The sequence below is a fragment of the Aplidium turbinatum genome, chromosome 1 (genome assembly GCF_918807975.1).
Source record: "Aplidium turbinatum chromosome 1, kaAplTurb1.1, whole genome shotgun sequence".
NCBI classification, from domain to species: domain Eukaryota; kingdom Metazoa; phylum Chordata; class Ascidiacea; order Aplousobranchia; family Polyclinidae; genus Aplidium; species Aplidium turbinatum.
In genome coordinates, this window is record NC_137472.1 from 20347759 (window position 1) to 20361673 (window position 13915).

The 13915-nt window shown below is 36.6% G+C and overlaps 1 protein-coding gene across 1 annotated transcript in view; it reads right to left on the reverse strand.

The window, feature by feature from the left end:
• The window catches only part of LOC145770515 (spartin-like), a 29354-nt gene extending 17491 nt beyond the window's left edge, over positions 1-11863 (reverse strand). The window contains exons 1-2 of the mRNA XM_082582188.1: positions 11750-11863; positions 9816-9953 (exon numbers count right to left, since the gene is read on the reverse strand). Coding sequence (XP_082438314.1) covers positions 9816-9953; positions 11750-11806 — 195 coding nt within the window. The 5' untranslated portion in view covers positions 11807-11863. The remainder of the gene's footprint in view (positions 1-9815; positions 9954-11749) is intronic.
• Positions 11864-13915: the final 2052 nt, after the last annotated feature.

A 13915-nucleotide genomic window follows, 5' to 3' on the forward strand; every position in this document is an offset into this window, starting at 1 on the left:
GTGAATTGGTTGGCTTGTTTCTTTTGAACAATCTTTCTGCTATTGTTGACAGAGAGAGGCTTGGGTTGTATCATGATGATGGTCTGGCTATTTTGCGTAATTTATCCGGCCCAAAAACTGACCGTTTGAGAAAAAATGTCATACAATTATTTAAACAACATGGCTTAAATATTACTGTGGACTGTGGAGACTGGCCTTATTGAAACTGACTTTCTTGACGTCACTTTGAATTTACTATCTGGTAAATTCTGGCCTTATCGAAAACCCAATAATGATCCAATTTACATTCATGCCCAGTCCAATCACCCACCCAACATTAAGAGACAAATCCCGACTATGATTGCAAAGCGATTGTCCGCCAGGCGCCACATCATTTGGCCAGAATGAATTTGATAAGACCGCATATGTTTATAATGATGCCCTTTTTAAAAGTGGTTTTACGGAGAGAGTTTGCTACAACCCTGCTAATAACTTGCGTACATCTAGAAAAAGGAGTGGGAAAATGTTATGGTTCAACCCTCCTTTCACCTTGCAGGTTGATAGCAACATTGGTAAAGAATTTTTCAAACTCATTTCTATCCACTTTCGCCCCATCATAGATTGCATAAAATATTCAACCATAATACTATCAAGCTGAGCTACAGTTGTACTTCGAATGTTGCAAACATCATATCCTCCCACAATAAGTCAATATTGCAGGCTGATAATGAACCATCTCAGCCTGGTTGCAATTGTAGGGTGAAGCCAGATTGTCCTTTGAATGGACAATGCTTGCAGAAGGCCGTTGTTTACAAAGCCACCATTGATAACGGCCCTAAGGTTCTTAATTACATTGGTTGTTGTGAGACTACTTTTAAAAAACGTTTTTCCAACCATAAATGTTCTTTTTTGGATAGATCTAAACGAAACAGCACGGAACTATCTAAGACAGTTTGAGACCTTAAAGACAGGGGTGTTGAGTTGATCCTAAAATAACATGGTCCATTCATTGCTGTGCTCGGCCTTATAGTGGAGGTGGTCGTAATAATTGTGGCCTCTGTTTGGCTGAAAAGCTGGCCATTCTGAAGGCTGATAGTAACCACCTTCTGAACAAGCGTTCTGAATTGGTGGGTAAATGTCGTCACAGAAACAAATTTAAACTCAAGTACTTCAAAATAAAATAAATTCCTTTCAATTGTACAGGTTCTAAATTTAAAAATAAATTTTATTTGATTTTTACAGGTTATAAATTTCAAACTAAATTTCATTTTGTTTTCACAGGTTTTAAAAAAATTAAATTTCATTTTGTTCAGGTTACTTTATCCTTATGGCATTTTGCTTCATTGTGATGTAACAGATGTTGGCATCATTTTGCTTGGTTGCAAGCTGAACATTCTAATTGAGGCTTTGCAATAACGGATGGAGGTAGCCCTTTGTAATTCCGAGGGTTTTTTTGCGGATTGGATTATGGTTATAATATTTAATATCTCTTCAAGAATTACCGATTTATTGTTTTTGCATGTTTTTCAGAACTTCTGATGATCCGTTAAAAGTGAAACAGGCTGTTAAGGATTCAGATAGTAATAACTATATTTAATTTAATTCGCTCTGCTTTGCTTTTTTGCTTAGCATTGAGCACTTTTTGTAGTACTGTATTAATAGTTTTATATTATTCTTAATTTATTATTATGTATGTAGTGATTGTAGTGGTAACATTGCAAATTATTATTACTATTGACTGCTTCCTTAACCGGCTCTACCACTGATTATGATAGATATGAATACATTACATACATACTTTTGTAATATGCTGAGTATTCACAGGAGAGTCATTCCATTATAATTCAACCATGGCCACCCAGTGGCGTAGGAGCATATGCTGCCGCCCCTAGCTTTTGTTGAAAATGCCACCCTAAGTAGACTGCAGCAAATTTTGATATAGTTTCATGTTCAAGCAATCTTTTCAATAAAAATATTTACAAATAATGTGCCGCATCACAGAAGTTCTATATTGCTTGAGAAAGAAGCCTCACTGTCTCAGCGTTAAGGCCAAAATTAAAGACAAAAAATGGACAACAAATCTATTAGGCAAATAAAAGATCAATAGCTGCCTCAAAATTGAACTTTTTGAGCTTTTGCCGAAGCAAAATCAGCAATAAATCATTTGAACCGTTCTCTGGTAATGTTAAAGAAACATTTAAACCAGAAGAGGTTACAAATTTTAGCATAGCTCCCTCATGCTTTTTTAATTCTGCTTCTCTTGCTCTTCTTCTTTTTAAAAAAAGCTCCACTCTCTTTGACACGTTTCATTTTCGAGTCTAAATTTAACCACAACCTGCACGCCTTAAAGCAGCAGGCGGCCATGGCCGCTAAGTAGTGCTTGAATGACCGCCGGTGCTACCTTCTCAGTCGGCCAAGTTTGGCCGCCGGTTTCTTCTAGCCAATAATTTAATTTTGCAATAGAATGAGCGTGGATTAACTGTCGAAAATATGTAATATCAAAGAGTGACGCAGAATTAGGTCAGCGCGTACTAATCACCACTGCTGTATTGTGCGGGAACATTTGCTATTGTAGGCTATGGAATATATCCAGCTAAGATCACCAGCTGTCTCCGCGCATTCGCAAATGCGTGAGCGCATTAGGCCAATGCGCGACGCGCTTACATCCATTGTGCGCGAATGCGCCAGTAATAGCGTTAATTACCGTGACGCGAAACCACAAGTCGCAAGTTTGCGATTTTTTGCATAATTATAGAGCAGTACTAGACGAACATAATTTAACAAAAGCAAGACGAATGTTCCGCTTCTTAAATGATCTAGATTATAGAATAAAGTTTTTAAAAAACCTTCGCGCATTTGCCTGTTTGATTAAGTCTTGTTTGTAATTCCCGACGTTTATTTTAACAAAGCGTTAATCTGAAGTGCTAATTTACATCGGTTGGCAATACTGTCGTTTTTATGTCGATGCTATGTTGTCGGACATTGAATCGATGTTAAAAAGAATGACTAGGTTAGCTGACATCCGAGGGGAAAACACGTCTCTTCATAGTTGAGAAATGTTCCCGCTATGGGTTAGTGACTTCACACCCTTGGTGACATCATAATGGTATAAATGGTCAGATTTTATGAAAGCCGGTATTCGGTAATGCAGTTGAAACAATTTAGTGTCGTTAGATGGTTCCGCAATACCCGGAATACAATCCCGATAAAGCAGTTATTGCATAGTACAAAGATTCTATTGCAGGACGTCGCCCAGACTTCAACAACGCTATGTGATCATTTTAGCATTGTATTTTGGCCTCCAAGTGCACAAATTTGGCCGCCGAGAAGGAGCTCCCGGTAGGCCACGATGGCTGCTGGAAAAAAATACGAGATTTAAGGCCTGACCTGTCATTTAAACGTTTACGATTAACAACAACTTAAACGTTTAAATGCCCTGGTTCACCTTCCACAGTTTTCTTGGTCTGCGGGACCAAATCGTAACTAATTAGCTTATGATTAGCCATCTCTCCGGGCCCCTCTCAGTCCCGAGTACAATGTCCCCCCCTCTCATAGGGCCAAACGTGAGAGACTCGCTAAACCTTTTTTTCGTGCTAGCGTCAAAAGCCAATAATAGCCCCTGGCCGCCAAAAGTCTTCTAAGTAACCGGTAGAGTCTTTCCCAACGACACACCAGTATCCGGTAGTCTACCTAAAATCCTAAATAAATCACCTAGCTAAAATTATGATGCTGGAACCTATCCTGCCCTAACTAAACTGAATCTGTAGTGCCAGCCAACTCTCAACACTATGTCTGCCTTCCCCATCTAACTACGCTAAAACAATAAAATAAACCAGTATGTATCTCAGCTGTACTGCACACGAGGTCTGACTACAGAAACTACTGCTGAAATAGAGAAAATGAAACGTGATTATAACAACAGATTTATGACATAATAAATGTTTCTAAGAATTGAACAACAGACAGAGTACATGCTACAGCTATCCAACATCACGCAAGAAGCAACTCGAGCTTTTTAGATGTTGTTCTATCCTTACATTTTTTAAGGTGTGCTAGCTGTCTTTTTGTAAATCATTTTCTTGTTTTACTTTTTATTTATTTTTGCAATACTTCATTTTTCATGCTGTGTGCACTGTGCAGCCTCATTTTGTCGCCCCCTTGCAGCCTGCCGCCCCTGGTGCAGAGCCAGAACCGCCAAGTGGCTGCTACGCCACTGTGGCCACCTGAAGATGCGGCCTGATTTGTCACATTTTGCTGGTTTTGATTACCGCTACTGTTAGTGTTTGACTGACATTTTCTGAGATTTTTTTACTTTTTGCTGTCCCCTAATGATATGATATAAAAGCTTTTTGTTGCCTTGGAGAAGCAATAGCAATTGAGAAAAGTAAGTTGAAAAACGCTGAATCAGACTGTTATTGAAAAATTAACAGTCTGACTAAAATCTTTGAAATCAAATTTTCTTTGTTTTTTAAATGTGAGGATGTTAAAACCTATTGTGTCATTTGAGGAAAACAATAAAGAAAACATAAAAATATAATTTTTAGAAAAATTTCTTTAAACATTCGCCCAAAGTTGGCAAATTCTGGAAATTTCTGCAAAATGTGTCAAATCAGGCCGTATCTTCAGGTAGCCATGATTCAACAAATTTTGAAGAAATTTTACACCACCATCTCTTAAATTTTCAATATTTTTACAAAGTTGGCACATATCTTAGAATGCTTTTCAAAACTGTTGGAATTTTTTTGATACCTTGTGTCGTTTTCAAGTTATCGCAATTTTAAGTTTTACATTTTTGCCACAAATGGCGCCATTGTGCATGGGAATATTTTGTAAAAAATGCTCTAAAGTCATCATTTCTTGTCCAATTATGATGAATAAAGTGTCTATTCCCATGTTCTCAGGGGTGAGAAATTCAATAATCCTATTAAAATATGAAAAATAAACAACTGCTTGATATGAAAAATCCTCATGATATTTTTTTAAAGTTCCTCAAACTTTCAGGTCCCCCCACTCCCCATGATTGCATATTTTTTTTTCTTATTGGCTCCATTTCATAAAGTGATTGTTTAGTTACAAAGAAATGAAAAAATAAACAACTGCTTGATATGAAAAATCCTCATGATATTTTTTTAAAGTTCCTCAAACTTTCAGGTTCCCCCACTCCCCATGATTGCATATTTTTTTTTCTTATTGGCTCCATTTCGTAAAGTGATTGTTTAGTTACAAAGAAATGAAAAATCTTTCATTGAACTTTTCTCTAAGTGTTTTTATCACTTTGATTATTAGCATACCCATTGCAAGCTAATAATTATATTTAAGCTAATTGTGAAGTCTTGGACAACAATTATGACTTCAGAGTCATTACTCGATATGACTTCACAAAGATATAAAAATGATGTGATTAAAGTCAATTTAAAAGCTTCCATATAAACTTAACCTGTTGCTGTAGTCTGGGTTTTTTTTTTCGCTGAGACTTTTCGGTCATTTGTCCGAAATGACTTGAAAAATTTCGGTCATTTTTTATTTATTTCGGTCATTTTTTCTGATGAATATATTTCCTTTCAAGTAGCTGATACAAAAAAAATTGCACTTCCTGACTAGCTACAACATTGAGTTTTGCTTGAGAAACGTTGTCGTGTTTTATCTGAGAAAAGTTAGAACAGACAAACGTTTCTTCAACGTTCATCAGCGAAACTCAACTTTGAAACACCCGGCCGCAGACATCTTTTATTGCACACGAACACACGTTCAAAAATAACGCAAAACAAAAATACAGTATATACAACGGAAAGGAATAAAAACAAGTAAGAATGACCAAATAAAAAAACACGTTACGCTCTAATGGTTTGCAATTACAAAGTAAATTAACTCCTCAACAATTTCACCGGTCACGTTGTAGCGTGCTGGCTTCGCGTTACTGTGCCAGTGCGCGTATGCCACGTCATAATTGAATGTTTTGAACAACGCAAGCGATTTCTTGTTGGAGTTCGCAACCGAGAAAGCAAACTGAATCCACGTTGTACGGTTGCGCTCTCTGCATTAAAAGTCAGCAAAGCATTAGCAATGGCTGCCAAACTTGGCCAATCTATGCCACGCTTTGTGGCTATTGTTAAAACTTTCCGCCAATTGTCACACTGGTTCGCAATCAATAATGTTAACAATTCAAGCATAGACAGTGTGTATTGTTATTTATCGGGTGCTTTGACTGCTTTCTAATCCTTTGTGATTACAAGTGGCAAAGTACTTTATTTACAAGACCGCTTGCGTAAAATTTTCTCGGAACTTTATGGCGGACAAATGCGGCCGACGGAAGTGCGAGACCTAGCGGACAAATGTCGGTTTTTATAGGTTAATCGCAGCCATGTTCGCGATGGCGCCTTCAGTGTCGAGGCCTGAGTTGGAAGCTGTTTTAATTCGTATTCAGGTTAAGAAATTACGAAATCGTTTTACTGAAAAATATCATCTTCTCTTTTTTCAATTTTGACAGGGTTTGAGGCTTCCCTTGAGGATACACCCCTGAGGCTACTCAATACTTACCAAAAATGAAAAAATTTCAGCTAAATTGAAATGATTTCCCACCTGCTCATTAAAAAGTTTCAAACAGTTATATTATTGTGGGGCTTTTTGCGTCTACTCAATGGAGTATGACGTTGCAAAAACCATCACACAAAATCACTATCTATCGATGTGGCGTCAAACATTTCACAGAGGGGATCACCAGCTCCAAAGTTAACAACATTATGCAATATGCTGGGATAATTTTCCGACTGACAGATCAATTTTTTCCACGACTCGAAGGAAAGATTTGAAAACAGTGGCATATCTAGAAAGTTGAAGTCTTTGAGTGTGTTATTTTCATGTTTGCATTTATCACAAGCAATGAGACATTGGATCAACGTGCAAAGAGATACTTCGTTGTTTATCGAGGTCTGGTCAATAACATTTCGAAAGGGTTGACACAAGCTCAAAATTTGATATATATGCAACATGCTGAGAAAATGTCCCGATTGACAGAACAGACCGATCAATCTCTACCAAGCGGTTTGACCTTTCCAAGGCAACGCAACATTGCGTCACACTTGAAAGCACCACGTCAGTCACGTTTGAGAAATGTTACTTCTGTATTTACGTTATCTTATACATTAAGACATTGGATCAACGTTCAAACACTAAGTCTATGTCTTGTATTTCCGATTGACAAAAAATTGTAGAGTGGCGCAAGAAGCTTCTTTGCAATCACTGAAATCGATTTGCGTGCGTACATATTTTTTCTGATATTTTGACCGAATTGACTATATATATATTTTTTCGGACATTTTGACCGAATTGACCATATTTTTTTCGGACATTTTGCTAAAAAATCGGTCAATGACCGATAAATGACCGAAAAAAAAAACCAGGCTGTAGTGGTGGCCATATTACTGATTATTTCAGCTGTAAGTATCTGTAAACAGTATTTATACATGCAGGTGTTAAGAATAAGATAGTTATTTATTCTGTCAAATTGAGAGCTAATAATAATACTAGAGCAGGTACTTGAAGTCTGTGGTCTGTGTTTGAGCAATTGATGACTTAAAATGAATTCTTTGTTAGAGCCTTGTTACATAGGAAAGCAACCCAAAGTAGTGACTGTCACAAGACATCAGATAAAAAAGAAAAAGACTTCAAGAAATTCAGGGTCTGCTACTATTCGGTGAGTCCGATTCGGAGTCATTCCATTATAATTCAACAGATTTTCTTCAAAAAGTCAACCCGCCCCTCTTGGAATTTTTTTGTTTTTAGATATGTTGATGTGCATGAAATTCTGAATGCAACAAAAAAAAATTATGAAAATTGATCAACCGGTTCACTAGATATGCCATTTTGAAATTTGTTGATCACTTGGTGGCGCTGATGAGTTCACAAACATAAAAATGTCATTTGTTGCGCCCCCTGATGATAGAGAGGTGATCAAACATTCGATTTCACTACTTTTAAGGGTGAGGATTCCAAAAATGCAAGTGTTTTCTGTGTATTACTATCACAAAAAAAGTTATAGCAACTTCTATTGTTTTTAGGTGGTCGCAAAAAGACGCCCAAAAAGCCTTGTGGGAATCCACGTAGAGTGAAAATTTTTTTTTGTAAGATAATCAAAGATGTATTTTATTATAAAAAAGAAAAAAATTAGAGGTGTTTTTTGTTATTTTTTTTTAAATTTAATTTTAAAGTAAAGTATGGTTTTCACAGAATTTGTCCATTTCCAAGCCTTACATTGTTGTTCTTGTGTCATGTAATAATAGGCACACCAATGACATCATAATGGTTATTATTTCTTAACAATCAGCCTGTTAGTTGAGGTTCAAAATGGCTGCTCTTTTAAACCTGACTGCTTCCCTATTGTGTTTTCTGTCTGAGAACACCCTGTGTAGGTTAGTTAGTGGGTGTTGTGAGTAGAAGGTATTGAGATGGAGGATTGCACTGTTGGAAAAAAAGTAGTAGTATTATACTTGTCATTTGAAATCAATATTTAATGATTCGAATATTTTTTCAGAAAGTAAGCAAATGATGATTGCAAATTGTTGACATTGGCAGTTCCTCTTTTTCAAGTTCAATCCCAGATCTCCATAGAACTAACTTTGTTTCAGTTTCAGAAAGGTCAGACAAAGCTATGTAGCTGTCCTTACGGCTATACCATTTCAAATGACAAGTACTACTACTTTTTTTTCCAACAGTGCAGTCCTCCATCTCAATACCTTCTACTCACAACACCCACTAACTAACCTACACAGGGTGTTCTCAGATAGAAAACACAATAGGGAAGCAGTCAGGTTTAAAAGAGCAGCCATTTTGAACCTCAACTAACAGGCTGATTGTTAAGAAATAATAACCATTATGATGTCATTGGTGTGCCTATTATTACATGACACAAGAACAACAATGTAAGGCTTGGAAATGGACAAATTCTGTGAAAACCATACTTTACTTTAAAATTAAATTTAAAAAAAATAACAAAAAACACCTCTAATTTTTTTCTTTTTTATAATAAAATACATCTTTGATTATCTTACAAAAAAAAAAATTTCACTCTACGTGGATTCCCACAAGGCTTTTTGGGCGTCTTTTTGCGACCACCTAAAAACAATAGAAGTTGCTATAACTTTTTTTGTGATAGTAATACACAGAAAACACTTGCATTTTTGGAATCCTCACCCTTAAAAGTAGTGAAATCGAATGTTTGATCACCTCTCTATCATCAGGGGGCGCAACAAATGACATTTTTATGTTTGTGAACTCATCAGCGCCACCAAGTGATCAACAAATTTCAAAATGGCATATCTAGTGAACCGGTTGATCAATTTTCATAATTTTTTTTTGTTGCATTCAGAATTTCATGCACATCAACATATCTAAAAACAAAAAAATTCCAAGAGGGGCGGGTTGCCTTCACTTGTTCAATTATAATGGAATGACCCTTCGGTGAGTTCCTAACCTCTAACCCTAAAACGGCAATGATAATTAGGCTACGGTACCCAATAATTAAAAAAAAAAATTGAAAAAATCCCCCGTTAAGGGATCGTACTCACCGAATCGGACTCACCGAAACGGGCCATTCCGAGAAATTCAATGCTCTATCACAAGAAGAACAGCAAGTTTTACTCTGGAGAGCTGGATGAACATGCTGATGCACTATTACACCCTGAAAACAAAATTATTTCATGTAGGGCCCAAGGGGCTACATGAAATAACATAGCTAGCCACAGCATGGCTTGAAAGTTCCACTTGTCTGACATAAGCTACCGTATAATGCATAAGTTGGAGATTTGCAACTTATCCAGGAACTTATCTTACAAAAATACCTTTTCAAGACATTGAAGTGCGCTCATGAACTGCTGCACAGCAAGCTCATTGTTTCCACCTTCATAAGCATAAATTGCATTTGCAACAAAGCATTGAGAGGCCTGGTACAATTCTTCAAGCGTACAGAAGACATTTTCCTAAATAACATTTCTTATTAAAAATTGCTATAACATGAAATGCTACATGAAAAGTTCTAGCCATAGTAAGAAACTAGCATGAAGATAGATCATCAATTTAAAATATTTCAGAGCACCCAATAGGTGCTAATCAGCCTGCTTTAAATGTAGACTCATGGCTATGAGATTGTTTCATAATTATGACAATATATGATATACTCAAAAGTTTGCATTTTTGTGTTTAGAGGCTACAGTGCAAATGTTATGAAGTGCAATTTTCATACTATTTTTATGAAAAGATTTGACAAACATGAGTCATCAAACTGTTCGATGCAACATGTCTAAACTTCTAAGACAGTATAATTATATATATAGAATGCATTAATGTGAAAAAAATGGTGTAGAAACATTTTTTATGTAGGCTACACATTTGTTGAATAAAAAAATTATAAATCTTGCTTGCTGGGCAATAGCTTTGTTTATGTTTCTTGGCAGCCGATTTGTAGCAAGAATTGACAGTGATAGACACCATGTTTCGCCCATGAGGCTGGGCTCGTCAGTATCGCACCACTAATTTACCTGAATACCTTTGTGGCATGAATTAGTGGTGCGATACTGACGAGCCCAGCCTCATGGGCGAAACACGGTGTCTATCGCTGTCAATTCTTGCTACAAATCGGCTGCCGAGAAACATATTGTTTGATTGGATAGTCTGAATGGCTAGCGTGGAAGCTACACCGTTATAGTTAGCGAATCGCAACTACTCGCTGTACTAGTGAGTGCTCAGCCTTGTGCTGACTGCTGATAGCCGGGAAGAACGCCCTTTCTTCACAAGCTTTGTTTATTTCAAAAAACCCAGAGCATCATATTTGTCCAAATTTTATCAGAAAATTGAAAAAATGAACCAAAGTACTATAAGGTAGGCTACTTAAAACAAACGTGAAGGAAATGTGAAGGAAATTTTCAAGGATAAATTGAAAACACAGTGGATATTTCTGTACACAAAAATCAAGTAATGCCACTTTGTAGCCTACTACACTAAAACTCATTTATGCAAGAAGACCTCTTAGTTAAACAGCCCAAGTGCATTATTTTATTGAGTTATGCCAGCATGTAGCCTACTGTGAGTGAGAGGCACTTCATTGGTAAAAAGTAGTATTTGAGGTGAAATAAGCATATCATGAATCTACCTTTTTTGCATCTTTTTTAAATAAAACCAAAAAAAAACGTTTTTTTTTTAAAACTATGTGAGTTGGGCTTTTTAAAAAAAAACGGGTTTTTCTCAACCCTGGTTTATTTGGTTAAATTTTATGATTTTGCTTCGAAGTATGAACTTAGATGCACTTTCAAAACATGTTTGATGCTATGAAATGAAAAGTCAATTCATATTATATATAAATGTAGGATAGAGATAGGCATAACCTGCAAATTGTAAAAATATTTTTGCTAATTGAACATTGCTTTTAAACTAGGTATTAATGTTCTGTCTTGCAGTTTATATATGTATATATAAGTCGAAATTCCAATTTTAGTGCACTAAGCTGTACAATAAGTCACTCACAAATTGTCTGATTCTCAGGGTATACGCTTGAGCAACGCATTTTAAGGACTGATCTCCATAGCGGCACCTAATGAATGGAATAATTCCCTGGCAATAACACTTCAACAATCGAAAACTTCACTCTGTTAATCTCTGTGACCAGGCCTGTGTCGGTGGTTCAAAGCCTAGTACAAGTATACGAAACTGCCTGAATTCAGCTCTCAAAGAAGCTTTCCAATCCAAGAATAAAGATTCCATTAATCAATACAATACTTACAGTTTCACGATTTGAAGTAGCAAGAACTGGTGCTTCTAAATGTCCACTTTCCATCATAAACCTAACACAGTCTACCGTACTTCAAGAAAAATTCATGCAATATGGTAATTAAACTAAATCAATCAATCAGTCCATTTATTTGTCACAAACATGAAAAGAATACAAAATATGCAATAATCTGTTGTGTGTCATATGACGAGGAGACTGCGAAAAGACCAAACGATCATCTAGTCAGCAGCCACTTCAAGCTAGGTGATGTAGGTCTAAACCTAAATAATTAGTTGATAATAATAACAATTCTACAAAACTCGGATCTGACAGCAAACTTGAGTGAAGCGCTCCACCAGTCCATTCTCCACTGGTACTAAGCAATGATTACTGGCACTGGCCGGCTGACCCCTGTGTCTGCGTGGAATTTGTGGATAGATAGAAATTAGAAAGTTGTCTGGTGCACGCAGTCATGCGGAACGGTTTTTACTTTTTAGCCATTCGCAAACTTAGCCTATTATATTTGGACAGCTGGAACCCGGGAAGCATATTTACAAAAGGTTCCCTATTTTGTGCCTATCTCGAAAAGTGACCAATCAGAAGCCGTATCGCTTTCTTACGTCCACTCATTTGCAAAGTTTCTTTGCGTGATTGCGTCGAGTTCGTAGGTTTTCTCCAGGATTGCCAGTTCTGCGGTTTTCCCCTGGAGTTAGGCTAGTTTTATTTCAAAGTCGCGGAAAAATGTTAGCTGTGGCGTTTTTTCTTGTTTTGTTTTATATTCACAAAAAAAGCTTTGACTATATTCTGGACTTGTTTCATCACTTTTGACGACTGGGTTACTTTTCAGTAGCAGTTTGGCTATAAATTTTAAAAACATCTGGCAACCTTAGTTTGCTCGCTGTTCGTGTCTGCTCTGCTGTCTGGCAGGCTAATCGCTGGGCTAGTACTGTGGCAGGCTATATCTCGTAATATTTTTGTATATATCAAATAATCACTGAATATACAATGTGCACTGTGCAGTAATGAACCGTGATGATTATCCAATTCTTACAATAGCCTACATTTTATCTGCAATTTTAGATTTGGACTATCGGACAAAAAGAAAGCATTTTACCCCTACATCTCATTCCTATATATGTTGCAAACATTTCACTGAAGTTGAAATCTTGAAATTTTGACTTTATACTTTACAAATTTTGACTCATAACTTTCTGCGTTTGCAACCCAAATGCAAAATACAAAGCATATTAGAAATCAAACCGTTGGCGTTAAGTAAGGATATCTTGTTTTTCTAATGAAATAAAAGAAAAATGTGGAAGACTCAACGACAAAATAAAAGACAAAAAATGGACAACAAATGTATTAGGCAAATAATAGATCAATAGCCGCCTCAAAATTGAATTTTTCGAGCTTTCGCCGAAGCAAAATCAGCGATAATATCTTCAAAACCAAGGTTTTGAACGTAATCTCTTTCTATAGAAAGAATCGATAGAGCTGATAGCCGATCATCATTCATGGTGGAACGTAAATACGGCTTTATCATTTTGAGCTTTGAGAAACTCCTCTAGATTTATGACGTAATAAATGTTACTATAAATTGAACAACAGACGAAGTACAGGCTACAGCTATCCAACATCACGCAAGAAGCAACTCGAGCTTTTTAGCTGTTGTTATATCCTTAAATTTTTTAAGGTGTACTAGCTGTCTCTTTGTAAATCATTTTCTTGTTTTACTTTTTATTTATTTTTGCATTACTTCATTTCTCGTGCTGTGTGCACTGTGCAGCCTCATTTTGCCGCCCCTGGCGCAGAGCCAGAACCGCCAAGTGGCTGCTACGGCACTGCAGAGAAGTGCGTTGCATGGAACTTGTCTAGAGGATCAGTGTACATACCTTTAAACAGGTTATATTTATATTGATCTATGGTCACAAAGAGCACGCTCTGCAGGAGCTCGTTGATAGGCTACCAATAATCTTACCACCTGGCATGATTCAAATGTAAACAGCTGCTCTTCATCCTGCTTAAATATGTCCTGCATATGATTGGAATAATGTAATATGATTGTCATCTAGGATACTTTATTGGTAAGATGAAAACATAAACGTTATGCATAAAATTCATTTACTACAATTTACTTCTTTAAGAAGATACATCAGATGGTGTAACATGACAGAGCAC